This window comes from Theropithecus gelada, chromosome 5 (genome assembly GCF_003255815.1).
Source record: "Theropithecus gelada isolate Dixy chromosome 5, Tgel_1.0, whole genome shotgun sequence".
NCBI lineage: Eukaryota > Metazoa > Chordata > Mammalia > Primates > Cercopithecidae > Theropithecus > Theropithecus gelada.
The window spans coordinates 122,469,783-122,491,210 of NC_037672.1; the positions used below are offsets into that span (position 1 = coordinate 122,469,783).

A 21,428-nucleotide genomic window follows, 5' to 3' on the forward strand; every position below is an offset into this window, starting at 1 on the left:
TTTTAGTTAGAAAATGGCAGGTTAGTCTCTGAAGACAATAATAAAGCAGATTTGACTTGTGAATTTCTGAGAAAATATAGGAGATACTGTTCTCCCCCGTAATCATGAGAAAATAAGGTCACATCAAGCAGCAATCTGCTACCAAATATTTTATTTAAATTCCACATGATTATAACTGCACACTCTCTCTTTTATAGGTTCCTTTGTCTTTGCGGTTACAGTCACAGATGCTGATATTGGACCAAATTCTGAACTGCATTATTCTCTTTCGGGTAGAAATTCTGAAAAATTTCACATTGACCCACTGAGGGGAGCCATTATGGCCGCCGGACCACTAAACGGAGCTTCAGAAGTGACATTTTCTGTGCATGTAAAAGATGGTGGCTCATTTCCAAAGACAGATTCTACAACAGTGACTGTTAGATTCGTGAATAAGGCAGATTTCCCTAAAGTCAGAGCCAAAGAACAGACATTCATGTTTCCTGAAAACCAACCAGTCAGCTCTCTTGTCACCACCATTGTGGGATCCTCTTTGAGAGGAGAACCTATGTCATATTATATTGCAAGTGGGAATCTTGGCAATACTTTCCAGATTGATCAATTAACAGGGCAGGTGTCTATTAGTCAACCTCTGGATTTTGAAAAGATACAAAAATATGTGGTGTGGATAGAGGCCAGAGACGGTGGTTTCCCTCCTTTCTCCTCTTATGAGAAACTTGATATAACAGTATTAGATGTCAATGATAATGCCCCAATTTTTAAGGAAGACCCATTTATATCTGAAATACTGGAAAACCTTTCCCCTCGAAAAATACTTACTGTTTCAGCAGTGGACAAGGACAGTGGACCCAATGGACAGTTAGATTATGAAATTGTTAATGGCAACATGGAAAATAGTTTCAGTATCAATCATGCTACTGGTGAAATTAGAAGCGTTAGACCTTTGGACAGGGAAAAAGTATCTTATTATGTTCTAACCATAAAATCTTCAGACAAAGGGTCCCCTTCTCAGAGTACTTCAGTAAAAGTCATGATTAACATTTTAGATGAAAATGATAATGCCCCTAGGTTTTCTCAGATATTTAGTGCCCATGTTCCTGAAAATTCCCCCTTAGGATACACAGTTACTCGTGTCACAACTTCTGATGAAGACATTGGGATTAATGCAATTAGTAGATATTCTATAATGGACACAAGTCTTCCATTTACAATTAATCCCAGCACAGGGGATATTGTCATAAGCAGACCTTTAAATAGGGAAGATACAGACCGTTACAGAATTCGAGTTTCTGCACATGATTCTGGGTGGACTGTAAGTACAGACGTCACAATATTTGTGACAGACGTCAATGACAATGCTCCAAGGTTTGGCAGACCTTCCTATTATTTAGATTGCCCTGAACTTACTGAGATTGGTTCCAAAGTAACTCAGGTATTTGCCACAGATCCTGATGAGGGATCAAATGGACAAGTGTTTTATTTTATAAAATCTCAATCAGAATATTTCAGGATTAATGCCACCACTGGAGAGATTTTCAATAAACAGATCTTAAAATATCAAAATGTCACTGGCTTCAGTAATGTGAATATCAACAGGCATAGTTTTATAGTGACATCTTCAGATCGAGGTAATCCTTCCTTAATTAGTGAGACAACAGTTACCATCAACATAGTGGACAGTAATGACAATGCACCTCAATTTCTTAAAAGTAAATATTTCACTCCAGTCACCAAAAATGTTAAGGTTGGTACGAAGTTAATCAAAGTTATAGCAATTGATGATAAAGATTTTGGACTGAATTCAGAAGTGGAGTATTTCATTTCTAATGATAACCATTTAGGAAAATTTAAGTTGGACAATGATACGGGGTGGATTTCAGTAGCATCCTCCCTGATTTCTGACTTGAACCGAAACTTTTATATCACAGTCACTGCAAAGGATAAGGGAAACCCTCCACTTTCTTCCCAAACAACTGTTGAAATAACTGTCACTGAGGAAAACTACCATACACCAGAATTCTCTCAAAGCCACATGAGTGCAACTATCCCTGAGAGCCATAGCGTTGGATCCATTGTCAGAACTGTTTCTGCAAGAGATAGAGACGCAGCGATGAATGGCTTGATAAAGTACAGCATTTCTTCAGGAAATGAAGAAGGCATTTTTGCAATCAATTCTTCTACAGGTATATTAACACTAGCCAAAGCTCTTGATTATGAGCTATGCCAGAAACATGAAATGACAATTAGTGCTATAGATGGAGGATGGGTTGCAAGAACTGGTTACTGCAGTGTGACCGTAAATGTGATTGATGTGAATGATAATTCTCCAGTATTCCTCTCTGATGACTATTTCCCTACTGTTTTGGAAAATGCCCCAAGTGGAACAACTGTTATCCACCTAAATGCAACAGATGCTGACTCTGGAACAAATGCTGTGATTGCGTATACTGTACAGTCATCTGACAGTGACCTCTTTGTCATTGACCCGAACACAGGAGTCATAACCACTCAAGGCTTCTTGGATTTTGAAACCAAGCAGAGCTACCATCTTACTGTGAAAGCCTTCAATGTCCCCGATGAGGAAAGGTGTAGCTTTGCCACTGTTAATGTACAATTAAAAGGGACAAATGAATATGTGCCCCGTTTTGTTTCCAAACTTTACTATTTTGAAATCTCAGAAGCAGCTCCTAAAGGTACTATTGTTGGAGAAGTGTTTGCTAGTGACCGTGATTTGGGCACTGATGGGGAGGTACATTATTTGATTTTTGGTAATAGTCGAAAGAAGGGTTTCCAGATTAATAAGAAGACTGGACAGATTTATGTTTCTGGAATTCTTGATCGAGAAAAAGAAGAAAGGGTGTCTTTAAAGGTATTGGCCAAGAACTTTGGCAGCATTAGAGGTGCAGATATAGATGAGGTCACTGTAAATGTCACCGTGCTTGATGCAAATGACCCACCCGTTTTTACTCTAAACATCTACAGTGTGCAGATCAGTGAAGGAGTCCCAATAGGAACTCATGTGACCTTTGTCAGTGCCTTTGACTCAGACTCCATCCCCAGCTGGAGCAGGTTTTCTTACTTCATCGGATCAGGGAATGAAAATGGTGCCTTTTCTATTAATCCACAGACAGGACAGATCACCGTTACTGCAGAATTAGATCGAGAAACCCTTCCCATCTATAACCTCTCAGTTTTGGCTGTTGATTCAGGGACCCCCTCAGCTACAGGTAGTGCCTCTTTATTAGTCACCCTGGAAGATATAAATGATAACGGGCCCATGCTGACTGTCAGTGAAGGAGAAGTCATGGAAAACAAACGGCCGGGCACTTTGGTGATGACCCTTCAGTCCACTGACCCTGATCTCCCTCCAAATCAAGGTCCCTTTACTTATTACTTGCTGAGCACGGGTCCTGCCACCAATTATTTCAGTCTGAGCACTGTTGGAGTTCTGAGCACAACTAGAGAGATTGACAGAGAGCAGATTGCAGACTTCTATCTGTCTGTGGTTACCAAGGATTCTGGTGTTCCTCAAATGTCTTCCACAGGAACTGTGCATATCACAGTTATAGACCAAAATGACAATCCTTCACAGTCTCGGACGGTGGAGATATTTGTTAATTATTATGGCAACTTGTTTCCTGGTGGGATTTTAGGCTCTGTGAAGCCACAGGATCCAGATGTGTTAGACAGCTTCCACTGCTCCCTTACTTCAGGAGTTACCAGCCTCTTCAGTATTCCAGGGGGTACTTGTGATCTGAATTCCCAGCCAAGGTCCACAGATGGTACGTTTGATCTGACCGTCCTTAGCAATGATGGAGTTCATAGCACAGTCACGAGCAACATCAGAGTTTTCTTTGCTGGATTTTCCAATGCCACAGTGGATAATAGCATCTTACTTCGTCTTGGCATACCAACCGTAAAGGACTTCTTGACCAACCACTACCTTCATTTTTTACGCATTGCCAGCTCACAGCTGACAGGCTTAGGGACTGCTGTGCAACTGTACAGTGCATATGAAGAGAACAATAGAACGTTTCTTTTGGCAGCTGTGAAGCGAAATCATAATCAGTATGTGAATCCCAGTGGCGTAGCAACCTTCTTTGAAAGCATCAAAGAGATCCTATTCCGGCAGAGTGGAGTAAAGGTGGAATCTGTGGATCATGACTCCTGTGTGCATGGCCCATGCCAGAATGGAGGGAGCTGTCTAAGAAGATTGGCTGTGAGCTCCATATTAAAAAGCCGTGAGAGTCTTCCAGTCATCATCGTGGCAAATGAACCTCTGCAGCCTTTCTTATGCAAGTGTCTGCCAGGATACGCGGGAAGCTGGTGTGAAATAGATATAGATGAATGTCTTCCATCACCTTGCCACAATGGTGGAACCTGTCACAATTTAGTGGGAGGATTTTCATGCAGCTGCCCAGATGGCTTCACTGGTAGGGCCTGTGAGAGAGATATCAATGAGTGCCTGCAGAGTCCTTGCAAGAATGGTGCTGTCTGCCAGAATTTTCCAGGAAGCTTCAACTGTGTTTGCAAAACTGGATACACAGGTATGACAATGTTTGTACTTTTCTCATTAAGACTTTAGCCATGTCAAGTATAATAGAAAGGAAATAATTTTATCATTTTCCAATGATTTCCATATAAATGAGCATAATTGTAACAAATGTTGTTAAACATTTACTGTTGGCCAAATACTGTTCTAAGCACTTTTAATGTATTTATTTTGTTTACTTCTTACAAGAAAACTTATGAGGTATGAATATTTTCCAGTTTCTATAGGCAAGGAAGTTGAATTAGAGAGTAAGTAATTAAGTTTTCTCAGGTGATTCAATTACTTTGCTGTAATGTCACTATTCAAGTCTGCACAGTTAAATCCAGAGCTTAAGCGCTTAGTCTCATAGAGTCTCTTACAGGAGCAAAAAAGAGAATACTATCTTCTTAAAAGAATATTTTAGATATTAAAGGATATAAAATATACAAAGCCTAAGATTTGGACCATTTTATGTGTTAAATAATTGTTAACAATGATTATTGTTGATTCTTTATCATCCTTTTTATGATATTTTAAAATCATAGTCATCATTATTATTGAAATGTGATCCACATCATGAGAAGAGCAAGAATCATGTTTTCAGATTTACATTACAATGGTGTGTTATTGGGCCAGGCAAGGTGACTCATGCCTGTAATTCCAGCACTTTAGGAGGCCAAGGTGGGCGGATCATGAGGTCGAGAGATCGAGACCATCCTGGCCAACTTGTGAAACCCCATCTCTACTAAAAATACAAAAATTAGCTGAGTATGGTGGTGTGCGTCTGTAGTCCCAGCTACTTGGGAGGCTGAGGCAGAAGAATCACTTAAGCCCGGGAGGTAGAGATTGCAGTGAGCTGAGATCACGCCACTGCACTCCAGTCTGGCAACAGAGCAACACTCCGTCTAAAAAAACAACAGCAACAACAACAACAAAAACTGGTGTATTTCTAGAAAACACAATAGGCTTATTTCTCAAGAAAGCTAGAACACAACTGAGCCACAGCTTATCTTGACAGACTAGAAAGCAACATTAAATATATAGCAGAAAAAATTTTGAACTAGTCTTTGGCACCCTAGTGGGATATGATGTCCATATATACATATATCTGTACCTATTTATACTCCATCTCCATATCATTATTATCTATCAACCTATCTATTAGTTGATCAGTGGTTGATGTTCCTTCAAACGTGAATAAATGTTATGCTATTGATAAGTTTGAGAGCAAAATTGTACCTTATAACTTGCACACTATACATTTGTAAAGCATGCAGATTACATTGAGTTGCTCTGCAGTATTTATACATATAATTTACAGTACTAGTAGTATAGGTAGAATCAAGATAGATTGCTTTAGCTTTTGTAGATGTATTACAGAATAATATTTTAAGCAAATGCATTTGTATATTTTATTTTTAAAAGTGCCCATTATGTGTATACTGATGTTTTTATATTTGGTGAACTGCGTTACTTGAGGAAAATATCGAACAAGTTTGAAAATGTTGAAACAGAACGTGCAGTCTTTGCCTTCTAATGAAATGACTTCGAAATGTAAATGAAGAAAAAGCAACAGAAAGCATGTGTAATAGGAAAAGTAATAGATTTCATAGAATCTGATTTAGCTATAACTTTTGGGAATTCACCTACCCTTAACTGATTCTTCATTTCTCTGTCTGTAAAATGGGAATAATCATAATTACTTATCTTTTAGGGTTTTTGTAATGAGTAAATATGTTTGTAAAACACCTAGTACAGGCCAGGTGCAGTGGCTCATGCCTGTAATCTCAGGACTTTGGGAGGCGGAGGCGAATGGATCACCTGAGATCAGGAGTTAGAGACCAGCTTGTCCAACATGGAGAAACCCATCTCTGCTAAAAACACAAAAATTAGCTGAGCATGGTGGTGGACACCTGTAATCCCAGCTACTCAGGAAGCTGAGGCAGGAGAATTGCTGGAACCCGGGAGGTGGAAGTTGCAGTAAGCTGAGGTTGCGCCATTGTACTCCAACCCAAGCTGACAACAGGGAGACTCCGTCTCAAAACAAACAAACAAAACCCACGTGGTACACTATGCAGTATTCAGTAATTTCAGTATAATTAATAGTATTAACAATAGTATTAGTGTAGTGGTAGTAATAGAGGAGTACCACAGAATTTTTAAAAAGACATGAAACCTGCGTAGCAGAAGTTAACTGTGAGTCTTATGAGAGTTATATCCTACGATCATGAATAATAGAGCTATATACATGTTGAGGTCAGGAGTTCTAGAACACTTCCCTCACTCTTTCTTACCCATCTCCAAAATTACTTTATTGGCTGGTAATTCAACAATGAGAGTTTTTATGTCCTACATTAGTGTAATGCATTTATTCACACTTAGGTTTAGAGTGAGTTTACATTTAGTCCTAGAATGAAGAAAGTGCAAATTTATTAGGTATCGATAAGAAACACGGAAAGTACTACTGCTGTGAACAAAGGCACCATTTAGCTGATTTTAGCATAAATGATGGGTACATTACTTTTCTCTGGTTTATTTCTTTGTTTCATTTCATTTAAATATACATAGCATACTTTTCTAAACATGATAGTTGAAACTTTTAAAAATGCATTTCTTTCCATCATAAAATATTAATAACATTTATCAAGTAGTTATGAAAAGCACTTTTAAAGCTCCTTGCATTATAGACATTATTGCATTTAGTTCTCACAACTCTGTAAGATGGATATTACTATTATTATTCCAATTTTGAAGACCAAAAAATTAAGTCTTGGAGTCGTTAAGAGACTAGACAACTTGCCTCCAGCCGTGGCACAGAAAGTGTTCTAACTAGTTTTTTACTAGAAACTTGACTCCAGAACCTCTGCTCTTTATATGCATGTTACACACATTGCACTTTGATTTGCCCTTGCTGTAGAGTGTTATGGTGAGTTCTATGGTGATATTATTTAAGAATGTTTTGTCCATTTTTCTATTAACACTTAATCCTTACAGAAAGCCAATAAGACAGTGTATTGTCTGAGACTGATCAGAAATTGGAACTACCCTCAGACTTTGAGGCAGGAAAGTATTTGCTACAAGGAAACATCTTACAAAATCTTCAACCTGGCTAAGAATACAGGTCAGGAACATTCACCAATGGGAGCAGCGCTAAAGACATGACAGGCATTGCAAGACGGCACTGCTGATCTTCTTGCCCACCTGCAGTGCTGCACCAAGTGACCTGAGGAGAATGGTTCCTGCTTTGCTTTCACCATTCAAATATCACCCCAGTCTTTTTTGCTGGCAGAATATAAACCTGAACCCTTTTGGAAGGGAGTCTGGAAAAGGTAGTTTTCAGACTTCCAGCCCTTGCAATATGGAGAGATAGGAACGATGCTGAATATCAGCAGATGATAGGTGGCTTAGGAAGGTGTTATTATTATGCTTACTTTACATTATAGGAAATTGAGCCTACAATCCGGTGACTCCAGGGCCAGGGCTGCCAAAGTCTATATCATAAACTCTTTCTAGGGAAGGTTGTTTGAAGTTATATATTAACGTTACATACTTCTCCTCAGAGTTCACTTCAGTCTCCATTTGCATAGTAGGAGATAATCCAACTGATCAGGAATGATATAAACAAATATAAAATTGAATGATTAAGATGAATCTTACATTTTTTTAAATCAAGTTTCAAATTCTGGATGAACTAACTATCCAGTAAAACTGGCAGATAATTAATTTCTGACAATTTTATTTCCTTTTTATATTTTTCAGGAAACAGTATGAAAAAAAAACATAGCGAGTGGCAAATGTTAATTCACACTTTAAATTAGAAATGTATTGCTTAAATTTCTATAGGTTGTTATTGTTTTTTTGTGGAGGTAATCTCTGAAGGATCGTTCTGAGTTTTCTTTTTACCTCGTCTCTGCCAGAGAGCCTGGTTCAGGAAGACAGAGCTAATATACCAAAACATCTTAATATCTAACCTAGTCAGAGCTAATAAGCCATAAGACAAAATTTACACATAACTATATGTGTGCCTCTTAGATGATTTTTTAAAAAAATTACTCATAATAGCTAGATTTTACTTCAGTTAACATGAATTAAAGTCTAGTGCCTTAGTAAAGCTTCACTTCTTCATGGTCTGTATATAACTTTTGGCCATCAGAATTATTTTAAATTACTGCATTTTTTCATACTCTATTTTTGTGGACTTTCACCTCCATTTTATCAATGAGTTTCAGAGTCTGTGGAATTACAAATCAGAGCTGCACAATTTTCTGAACTTTCTGCTTAAAATGATCCTCAGCCACTATCCATACCCAGTTTCTCTCTCTCTCTCTCTCTCTCTCTCTCTCTCTCTCTCTCTCTCTCACCCCACTGCATATTTTATGTGGATTTAGAAATTGTGTTAAGGATTAGAAGAGTAAGTGGCTTATGAGTTGATGCAAACTAAGAGGTTTTATCCCCAGAATCCCCCAGGGTGTGATTAAATGTTAGCTGAATGGAGATTTTAGGTAGAGAACAACTTATAAGGATGCAAGTATGAAAATGAAAATCATGGAACAAAAAATATGAAGGGATATAGTTATTATCATACTGTCACCAGTTTATTTCTGAAATATTCTTCAAGTTTATTTTCAAGTTTGGAACCATGCACATAATAAATATAAAACAACTATAAACTATATTGTTCAATGAATGAGGGATTTAGAGGGAATGAATTTGTTTGTATATCATGTATTTCTGATCTCTTTTCCTTAGTTACTGGAAAAAGAACCAAAAGAAAATTGAAAAAATAAGTAACATTCAGTTATAATCACTTCATATGTTTCATTATTAAGAAAATTTTCTTAGAATTTTTACATTAATATCACCATATAGAGCTTTGACTAACTGTAACATAAAATATTAGAAAAAAGATGGATAAAGTTTATTATAGTATAGACCATGTGAAAAATTAATTTCTAAATTTTCACAAAGTGTAATAATACCAAAAATTACATCAATTGTCAGTATGCCTCAGTGAATAAAAACCATTATTCCTGCCTCGGAAGTCTAGGGGTTCCTAGAGGAAAACTTTAGCCTAATAACCACACATGTAGTATTTATTTTCCTATACAAATGAAAATGTCTTGTACTTAATAGAACACTAATTAGAAAGCACGGTAATGGTAACCACATCAACATTTGTCTCCTGCTCCCAAGTTTGCACTGTTTGCATCACATTCCTGGCATTAAATCCTTCATGGGAATGGATGGTGTTATAATATGCAGTATTTTGATACAGCTTGTTTATAAATCTGGCTATCTTATAACATAATTAGTTCATAGTCTCTTTAACCTTTTCCATTCACTTTCACACATCTGGATGCATTTTAGGTGTAGTATTTGGAATAATGCCAGGGGTTTATTACTATACGGAGAAGTTTTCTTATGTTCTCAGTTAAATCTCAATATTTCAGGAAAGATGAGGTTTGTTCATTCATCACTTTAATGTCATTTGACAGTATAAACAGTAATTTTTTTTTCAGACATACAAAGTTATATACAGACTATGCACAGTAATTTGACTGAGAATTTTGCCAAACATTTGCTTTCATAAAGATGGAAGGAGTAACCAAGAGTGATTCTTTTAAAATTACTATGGTTATGTATTAGTGTTATTGATGATCATGTGACCGGAAAACCATAGAATACAAAAGAAATTTAGTAAATATATGAAATTAAATTTTCTTTGAGATAAAGAAGAGTGGCTCATGTAAGAGAGAACAAAGAGTGCAATTATTTTGATTTGATTTGATTCCTGAAAGCAGAATTAGGCAGTTTATGTTAGGTGATACATTAACTTATACAAGCATTAATAATTTATGCTTCTAAGAAGTAGCTTAAATGCTTCTTATTTCTGTAGAAAATAGGCATATATTTATAAGCTTATGTGTGTAATCATATGTAATCATTTGTAGTCTCATTGAGGTTGTGTTTGTGCTTGTTTTACAATACAAAGGTAAAAACTTTTTTTGGTTGTTGCTTTTCTTACTGGCAGTCCTTATTAAAACATGGTATTTTTGCTTTTGTTTCAATGTAAAAAAACCATAAGGCTATTGAACAGGATACTTAGATAGACTATCTTCATAGCTCCTTAACAATAATGGAAAACATTTGCATACTGTGCAAAAGACAGCTACTTTTTGCTAAAATAATTTGGAAAATTTATAAGATAAATGTCTAGAATAAAGAGCATATATTTATTATAGAATTTCTTTATTAATAACATAATCAATTTAGACCTAAAATGGACTTTTAGAGTCGCACATATTCTTCCATCTCCTCTGTGTAGAAATAGAGGCGATTTAAAAATAATATTTATGGTAGTCTAATATGTACATATAATCTAAGATATTCAATTGAAGGCTACATGAATCACAGGGTATCAAAAATTATCATATCTTCATGGGGTGGTCCAATTTAACAATTGAGAATAAATTTAGCTCTATTTCACATAATCCAACATTAAAATGTGCTATTGGACAAGTGAGACTTGAATATACATTCTTGTTGAAAAGACCATAGGTGATTAAAATAGATTCAGTTTATGTTCAACACATCATCACATCTTCTGCCTCGAACATGAAAATAGACACAAAATTTCTCTTGTAAGTTTAGGAAAGTCTGTGGATACCATAGATTCCTATTGTGCATTTATTTTCACCTTAAACTATTCCCACTTTCCATGTGCTAAGAATTTACACTTCTTCAAGCACATCTCCTTCTAGTTATGATAAATAGTGTATGGCAACACAATTAATTGATGGATGTCAAAGCAATGAGATCAATTTATTCTTCTAAACAGCTGCTATGGCAGTAAACATATCTTAATAGAAGGAGGCCTCTTGAGTTCAAGAGGCATAAATGCCTGTCTTTGTGCAAGTCCTATCAGCATACTTCCAAGCCTGAAAGCGTTTGGCAAGTATTGTTAATTGACTTGCAGCATTAATTAAGTTAATGATCCAAGATTTTGTTTCACAGTGCTTCAACACATCAGATTATTGTACCAAGAGCATGTTAGAGTAATTTAAACTACTGCATTCTCTGGTACTCATTATGCCATTAACACTACAATTTAAGTAGATAGACTTGCACAAAACAATTCAGAATTTTGTTGATTTCTAATTGGGTAAAACAGCATAAACTTTCCAAACTTGAGAAATATGCATTTAGAAGCTTTCTTTTGATTCTAAGTAAAATTATGGCATCCTTCTCTCACACAAAAGACACAGGTATTTTAAATAATAATTTAAATGTAAACATGTTTTCCTACTATGTCTTTGAATTTAAGTATCTAGTATGGCAACCTCTGAGTTCATGAATTGTAAAAAATTTTTACTCTTTAAATGGAGAACTCAAACTAAATTTTTAAATAGTAAATAATTTACATGCTCTACCACCAACAAATAAGACTACTTTTTCCAAACTCAACAACAAATTCCTTTATGTAAGCACTAACAAAGCCATTTTATTCATTTTTTTTTTTTAACTTATATTTTAGGTTCTGGGTACATGTGAAGGTTTGGTACATAGGTAAACTCATGTCACAGGGTTCGTTGTACCGATTATTTCATCACCCAGGAATTAAGCCCAATACCAAATAGTTATCTTTTCTGTTCCTCTCCGTTCTCCCATCCTCAACCCTTAAGTAGACCCCAGTGTCTGTTATTTCCTTCGCTGTGTCCATGTGTTTTCATCACTTAGCTCCCATTTACAAGTGAGAACAGGTGGTATTTGGTTTTCTGTTCCTATGTCAGTTTGATGAGGATAATAGCCTCTAGCTCCATCCATGTTCCCACAAAAGATATGATCTTGTTCTTTTTTATGGCTGCATAGTATTCCATGGTGTGTATGTACCATATTTTCTTTATCAATCTGTCATTTATCAGCATTTAGGTTAATTCCATGTATTTGCTATTGTGAATAGTGATGCATTGCACGTTCATTTGTATGTGTCTTTATGGTAGAATGATTTATATTCCTCTGGGTATATACCCAGTAATGGGATTGCTGGATCAAATGGTAGTTCTGCTTTTAGCTCTTGAGGAATAGCCATTATTAATTGTATGTAATTATCCACTAAGAAAAAGTAAAAAGGAAACAACTTTATTTTTAAACCGAAATAATGAATGCAAGATTGAATTTGTTTTTTCTTAACAAATTCTATTTATATTTGTGTATACTTGAAGAATAAGATTCTATTGAGAATTTAAGTTTTATAGGAATTCATTCTCAAAACTAGTATTTTATTGGTTTGTAGTATCTTCTACCACTTTGTAATCAGTGTTTGTTTTAATAAATGAATAAGTCTTATTTATGTTAGGATATATTTCCTCTCCTCACTCTGGAGTAACTGCAATAGCCTGTATTTTATATTTAAATTAAACTCAGATGTCTATGTTAAAATATTTTATACAGTGTAAATAAGATAATTGATTCATATAAATTATACACAAAAAGAACAACACATAAATTTCATTTGTTGCTATTTAAATCAAGATTTATAAAGGTAGTGTTTATAAATGAAATTCAAAAAAGATACAGTAGCTTTATAGGAACAATGACTTGGGATTTATACTCATACATTTTTCTCAGAGAGCACATATGTCCAAGTATTTGAGTAAGTATACATGGCAGTACCCTCTAAATTTGTTACATCTTATTTGTTCCTCATTTCCAGTCTTTAAGAAGTGAAGGTGGCAATTTTGTAACCCACTAACATGTTTTCATGATAAGAAGGGTATATTGAACACATTTATAAATACATATATAAATCTATGTATTTTATACATGTTACTTTTAACACAACTCTAAAATAATTTTTTGGATAAAGGAAGGAATAAAAGTAAAGCTGTACCTGGTCAAAAAGCACAGGTGAAAATTATGTATGCTTTTACAGTGAAAACAAAATGGAAAGAGTAGAATATTACTTTCTTGATGACAACTAATCAAAAATATTGCCAATAGTTCTTATGTATTTGCAACTGGGGAACACTGTGCTGTGAGAAAAAAAAAAAATCTACATCACGAAAATGGCCGTCACATAATCAGTTGAAAAACAAAATAGGAAAGAGTTCTATGAAACAGCTACTCTCTGGTGAGAAATTCAACACTATTTAAAGTTTGCCTGCCTGTTTCTCAAATGTAGTACACCGCTACAATACTTAAAACCTGATTTATGTGCCCATACATTTGTAACTTGTTTATTTTCATGTCGTTGTCTTAACAATAGAAAGGTATTCTGAAATTGTTAGCTCAGTGTTTTGCCTCATAAGGAGGTTCCCAATTTATTTATAAGGGAAAAAATGTTATGTTTATGATTCTATGATATACAGAAATGGGCTTAGTTAGCATCATGAGATCTGACTCACACTTGTAATTTCAGACCAGAATAAGTGTGGCTCCATAATCAAGCCACAAAAGCAGAACCAAGTTAAACAAAATTTTGACTGTGTTTTAAGCAAAGTTAGTATGATGAAATGAATTATCTGTGCTCAGCAGTAGGTCTAGTTGTGCATATAGAATGCATATCATTTCCTGAGCTATCTAATAAATGCATTCGTGAAATTGGGCTGGGAAGTAGAGACTTGCTTCCAGAAACAAATGCTATAGTACTTACAATCCTACTCTCAATGAAAAGAAATTAACTAAGAATTCTGTAACATCTCACTGCATTATGAAATTTGAAAATTAGACCCTAACGAATATAGTAAATAATTACAATACTTTAAAGTTATAGTGGTATTAGAATATGTTTAGGCTTAGGTAAAAACAAGTAACATAACAAAAACAAGTGGGACTTATACCCCAACTTGTATACACCACATGATCAATTACCATAGTTTTCTGAAACCTGGATATGGGAGCAGAGGCCCTGAATTGGTCTGTGTCATAGTTTTACAGTTTCACAGACAATATGTTAACTACCAAGGGGCTTTTATTCTTCACTTTTGAAATGTAAATACTTCTTTTTTATGGATTAATACTCCCTACTGAAATGGAACTACAGTCTGAAAACACTTGTTTGCTTTCTTCACTGCCATATCCCCCTCCATTATCATCTCTGGCCCATAATAAGCACTCAGTCAATATTAGTTGATTCAATTTAACAAGATCATGTATGAGAAAAGTCTTTATAAACTGAAAAATATGCTGCTTAGGTATTATCACTTCAGACAAAAGACAAAGTATACATAATCTGTAGTCAAGAATAAATTTTCAAAAGCATTTTAAAATATGATGTTTTCTTATTCGCTTTACAACAGATATGTGCAATTTAAGTGATATTTCTTGGTAGTAGAAGGAGTGTAGTTTGATAAATAGGCTAAATTTTTATCTTTGAAATATCTAAGTCAAGAAAATCTCTGCAGTGTAAAGAATAGTGTAAGTTTCAACTCTCCATCTATAAAATATAAAAAATGAAGGGACATTGATGTAGAAAATAAATTCAGTGAAAGTATTTAAATATGTTTATCATGTCATTTCTCTGCAAATAGTATTTTCTTCCAAGATGATTATGTAAATTATTTCTTAAATATAATGCACATTTTACAATAGGTCAACTAAACAAGATTTTAAATTCTAAGATATTATTCTAATTTCCTATGTCAAGTAAAATGTTTTTATATTTCTTTTCTCCATGATATGCCTTAGGAAAGATTTTTACATATGGTAATGCTGTAATGGTGTTAATATATTTATGTATGAGATTTAAAAAAAATGAATTTGATATATTTTAGGGAAAATGTGTGAATCTTCAGTCAATTACTGTGAATGCAACCCCTGCTTTAATGGTGGTTCCTGCCAAAGTGGTGTGGATTCTTATTATTGTCATTGTCCATTTGGTGAGTAAAACTTATTTGTTGATATAAAATATAAGTTCATTTTTGCACACAATTTAGCAATTTTATTTTATTATGAGCATGACAAAGAAACTATTGTTTTACATGGAAAGTTTTATTACAATAAAATATTAAATGTTTAACATTTGTAAAAGTTATGGAAATCCCATTGAATGCATTGCATTGATCATTACTAGGAAAAGAGTCAACTCAAGATAATCGAATTAATGTTGTTTCTGTAGGACATTTCCCCTCAAAGATTTATGGATGTCTTCTTTTTAGCTGAGAACTTATGAACTAAAAAAAAAAAAAATCTTTAAGCACTCTTTGACATCACTGTCTATTTCAAATCTTTAAGAGTAGTCAAAGTAAGGTTTTTTGTTTGTTTCACTTTTGTGAATGTTGTTTTGTTTTTCATTTTTGTTTTTTACATTAGTTTTTAATTTTGTTCTTTACATTGATTCAGCCACTTTTATTAGAAGGACTTAGTAACTATACATGAAGTTTTCATAATAGGCTTTTTGTAGCTGATACTACCTGACTAATAAAATTTCAAACTTATCTGTTCTTTTGAGTAAGAAAAATTGTTAAAAAGAACTTTTGTGTAAACATACATATTTATTCACCCTAGTGGAATGAACTAAAAGATTCCATCCAGGTCTTATCCAACTGTTACCCATTACTGTGCCAGCCAAAAACCAGAGGAAGCATTTGTATTAGCTTGGTTTGTTTCTTAAGTTTGTGATTATTCCATTTTTTTAAAGGCTACTTTACACCACAACGTAGAATCCATCTTCAGATGACTCTGTCTCTTTTCTTAAGCAAGAAAGAGCAAGGATATTTTTCTAGTCTTCCTTTGGGCATATAACTGTGCTATATGGACCTGAAAAGAAAAGCTCAACCTATAGTAGATAGTAGAATTTGAAGGACATATGCAGTTCCTAATATCCTGTATAATTTACTAGGTATTTTTAATTTCCAAACAATTTCTTGACTATCTGTTTTTATTAAGCACAACATCAACAGAATGATAAGGACAAACAGAACAGAAAAATGCCTAATTTGGGGGAATGTATTTTACCAATGGTTTTGAGGCCCAGAAATTGAATGATTTGCCCAAAGTCAAAAAATGAAGTTGAAACAAAACTACCCCAAGACAATGTAGCGACTAGAACACAAATTTTTTATTTTCAGTCCAGTCTGACATTCACAACACCCCTTTTTATAAAATTTCTTTGACATTCTCATTAACAATGCCCGGGAAGTAATGAAAGGTTTATCAAGGTCAAAATAACCACAACTTTAGATCTCCAAAAACTTTTTCTTTCTTTCAGTGGTGTCTCATAATTTTAAATGGTGCTGCTTTCTACATATAACCATAGTCAAGTTTCATGGTTTAACTTAACATTTTGATATAAAAGATAAGGGGGTTAGAGTGTACACTGGAAATGATTTTCAAGTAACTGAACCGAAAACGTTCATATTTTTAGGGATTCCTTTACATTACAGTTGCAAATTTGAGGATTTAAGAAAATTGATACACAATAAAAACAAGTTGCTGCTGCACTGTAGTGGTACTACTGGTGTCACCTATTAAGTGGAGCTATTTGGGGGGCCAAATATACCTTCTTGTCGCTCTGCTAGAGATCGCCAGGGAAAGAGGAATAGCACAATGTAAATTAAAATAGACACAAATCACACATAGCCGGCAGTGCAAATTTCTCCCCCTATTCCTTCCAGTGGCAAAGACAAAAAATCATTATCTAAACTTAGACATTGTCAGCACTTAGAAAAGAAAACAAAGGTCACTGAAACACTACTATGTAATTTGAAACTAAAGAGATAGAATTAAAAACAAAAATGATTTTTGTTTTCAAATTCCATAAAGAAATATTTTCATGTTTGAAAACACACTATCAATTTGAATTAAAATGTAAGTATCTATGTACTTTCTACATATATTTACATTTGAATATTCAGCACATTGTTATAGATTTATTAAAGTTTATTCAGAAGAGACCTAAGTGAACACATAATACAAATTTTTTCACTAGTATTTTTATTTCATTTATATGCTTTCTTTTTCCTTTAACTTCACTTACTCTTTCTGCATTGATAACATATTTATATATTAACTATTAATATATAGAAATTATAAATATTAAATATAGATGCCACAGAAATGTATAAAATATAAATGCAAGTTCTACAGGATAGATATAATAAATATATAATGTACAAGATTATACTATGTATAAAATATATTATCTATATATCATATATATGACATATCATATATATCAATAAATATCATTTCTATAATTCCTTTGCCTTCAACTTCAGTTAAAGATTAAAAATTAAAAATCATGTATAATTTCTTTTTTTTTTTTTTTTTTGAGATGGAGTCTCGCTCTGTCACCCAGGCTGGAGTGCAGTGGAATGATCTCGGCTCACTGCAAGCTCCGCCTCCCAGGTTCACGCCATTCTCCTGCCTCAGCCTCCCGAGTAGCTGGGACTGCAGGCGCCAGCCACCACGGCTGGCTAATTTTTTTTTGTATTTTTAATAGTGACGGTGTTTCACCCGTGTTAGCCAGGATGGTCTTGATCTCCTGACCTCGTGATCCGCCCACCTCGGCCTCCCAAAGTGCTAGGATTACAGGCATGAGCCACCATGCCTGGTCAAAATTATGTATAATTTCTACTCATTTATAATAAATATTATTTCAGCCTGGACAGAAAAGGAAAAGATAAATAACACAAACTTTTATGGCAGCTTCTAGGCTGTTTTAATTTTTTAAATGTTCTGATATAAAATGTGGTAGTCAAAACAACTAGACAATCAATAGATCTGGCCTCAAATTTTGGCTGTTTCTCTTGGTTCTGTGACCTTAGGCAAGTTTTAAGTACTCTATAAAATAATGGCATTGGTTCCTTCTAGCTGAACAATTCCCTCACTCTAAATTTTATGCATTTACAGGACATAAAAAGCCAAAATTAAGAAATGAAGCCTTTGCAAGTTAATAAGAATCATGAGGTATTGGCGTGGGTTAATTTTCCAATCATTTGCCACAGTCTACTAATATTTGTGGGAAAAGAATTTTGGCATAGCATTGTAACATCAATAAAACTCATTTTTCAAGTTTGAAAAAGAACCAGCACAAACAAGTGGGAATGCTGACTTTCAAAAAAAAAAAGACAGCTATTTTAAAGTAGCCTGCTATAAATCATACCCACAGAGGGTATAAAACAAGAAAGAGATAAAAACTTAAAGACAGTTATTTCCTTTCCTAAACCAATGATTTCACTTGCCCGATTTTGTGGCCTTGAAAATAACATGAATATAGGTACTGATTTTTAAAAAATCAAAACAAATACATTTACCATCTTCAATTGAGTTGAAATAGTTTTTAAGAACTATATATTATGAAGGAAGTATGTTGGCTGAAAATTGTAGCATAATAAAACTTCTAAAAGGTCAACAAATTTAGGCCGGGTGTGGTGGCTCATGCCTGTGATCCCAGCACTTTGGGAGGCTGAGGCGGGCGGATCACCTGAGGTCAGGAGTTCAAGACCAGCCTGACCAACAAGGTGAAATCTCGTCTCTACTAAAAATACAAAATTAGCCAGGTGTGGTTCTGGGCACCTATAATCCTAGCTTCTCGGGAGGCTGAGGCAGGAGAATCGCTTGAACCCAGGAGGCAGAAGTTGCAGTGAGCAGGCACTCTAGTCTGGGCAACAAGAGCAAAACTCTGAACCCCAAAAATAAAAAAAAAAAAAATTATAAAAATAAAAATCAACAAATTTTGAAACGTTTCTGGGAAAGAAATCTCTTCAAACACACTCCATTCCACTAAACCTTTAATTTTTAGAAACAAAGCATACTTAGATATGTTCCCTAATCAGACAATGAAAAATAATTACATCAATTAATCATTTCTGCCATATTTTAAAGATCATTCATCCATAAAGATCATTAACTCTATTTCAATTTTAGTTTAGATGAAATTTTTTGGTAAGTAACAAGAAAGTTGTTAAAACATAACTCATTTTATAATTCAAAAATATTTTAATCAAAATATATAATAAAATTTCCCTGAAATTTTATGCCAGTTTGTCAATTTTCCCTCCAACAGGTGTCTTTGGAAAACACTGCGAGTTGAATAGTTATGGATTTGAGGAGTTGTCATACATGGAATTTCCAAGCTTGGACCCCAATAACAACTATATTTATGTCAAATTTGCCACTATTAAAAGTCATGCCTTATTGCTTTACAACTATGACAACCAGACAGGCGACCGGGCTGAGTTTTTGGCCCTTGAAATTGCCGAAGAAAGACTAAGATTCTCTTATAATTTAGGCAGTGGTACATATAAACTCACCACCATGAAGAAGGTGTCAGATGGACATTTTCACACTGTGATCGCCCGGAGAGCAGGAATGGTAAGATATTTCATCCTACATAAACCTCATTTTATTGTTGTTGTATATCCAACTGGATTATGAACTGGGGTGCAAATCATATTAAATTAGGTTTATTCATTAAATGAACACTTTAGTTATGAACAACTTAGATGTAACATTTTTCTTTTGCTCATAACAGCTCTGTTCAAAAACAATAAAAAAGGGAACAATTGAGAAAATAGCCTAGTGTGTGAAAATTTCATTGATTTTTTTTGTATGTTTTTAAGGCCATATGAGGCCTATACTTAAAATAACTACCTTTCTTTCCTAAGTATTTCTGCCTTGACTGAAGAAACAATTAAAGAACAGAGGAGACTTTTCTGCAAAATCTATATACCTTAATCAAAAACACTTTATTGTTAAAAAATGCTAGCAATAGTCGTAGCTAGTCATAGTCTTTTTGCTGGTAGAGGGTCTTGCCTTGATATTGGTGGCTCCTGACTGAGCCAGGTAGTAGTGGCTGAAGATTTGTGGTGGGGGCTGTGGAAATTTCTTAAAATAAAACAACAGTAAACTTTGTAACATTAACTCCTTTTTCATGAAAGATTTCTCTGTAGCATTTGAGGCTATTTGATTGATACTGTTTTACCCACAGAGGAAATTGTTTCAAACTTGAAGTCAAGCCTCTCTCAAACCTTGATGCTAATGTATTAATTAAGCCTATGGAATATTCTAAATCCTCTGTTGTCATTTCAACAATGTTCACAGGATCTTCACCTGGAGTAAGTTCTGTCTTAATAAACCACTTCCTTTGATTATCCCTAAGAAGCAGCTTCTCATCCTTTCATGTTAGTTTTGCAAGATTGTAGCAGCTCAATCACATCTTCGGGCTTCACTTCAAATTCTAGTTCTCTTGCTGTTTCTACCACATTGGCAATTACTCCCTCCACTGAAGTCTGGAAGACCTCAAACTCATCCACGAGAGTCAAAAATCAACTTCCTCCAAACTCCTTTTAATATTTGATATTTTGACCTCCTTCCATGAATCATGAATGTTCTTCATGGCATCTAGAATGGTGACTCCTTTCCAGAAGGTTTTTAATTTACTTTGCCCAGACCCATCAGAGGAATCATAATCTGTGGCAAATATAGCCTTATGAAATTTATTTCTTAAATAATAGGACTTGAAACTCAAAGTGACTCTTTGATCCATGGGCTGCAGTCTGGATGCTGTGTTAGCAAGCATGAAAACAACCTTAATCTCCTTGTACATCATTGTCAGAGCTCCTGGGTGACCAGGTGCATTATCAGTGAGCAGTAATATTTTGAAAGGAATTTTTTTTCCTGAGCAGTAGATCTCAACAGTGGGCTTAAAAATATTCAATAAACCATGCTGTAGACAGACGCATTGTCATCCAGGCATTTCTGTTTACTGATAGAGCACAGGTGCAGTAGATTTGGCATAATTCTTAAAGATCCTAGGATTTTTAGAATGGAAAAGGAGTGCTGGTTTCAATGTCAAGACACCAGCTATATTCGCTTCTGATGAGTCAGCCTATCCTTTGAAGCTTTTAACCTAGACATTCACTTCTTTTCTCTAGCTATGAAAATCCTAGATGAC

At 34.6% G+C, this 21,428-nt stretch overlaps 1 protein-coding gene across 3 annotated transcripts in view; it reads left to right on the forward strand.

Moving 5' to 3' along the window:
* FAT4 (FAT atypical cadherin 4) overlaps positions 1 to 21,428 on the forward strand; it is a 191,759-nt gene that overhangs the window by 147,403 nt on the left and 22,928 nt on the right. For all 3 annotated transcript variants that reach the window (XM_025386034.1, XM_025386035.1, XM_025386036.1), the window contains exons 9-11: positions 198 to 4,547; positions 15,304 to 15,408; positions 19,539 to 19,846. In XM_025386034.1, coding sequence (XP_025241819.1) covers positions 198 to 4,547; positions 15,304 to 15,408; positions 19,539 to 19,846 — 4,763 coding nt within the window. The remainder of the gene's footprint in view (positions 1 to 197; positions 4,548 to 15,303; positions 15,409 to 19,538; positions 19,847 to 21,428) is intronic.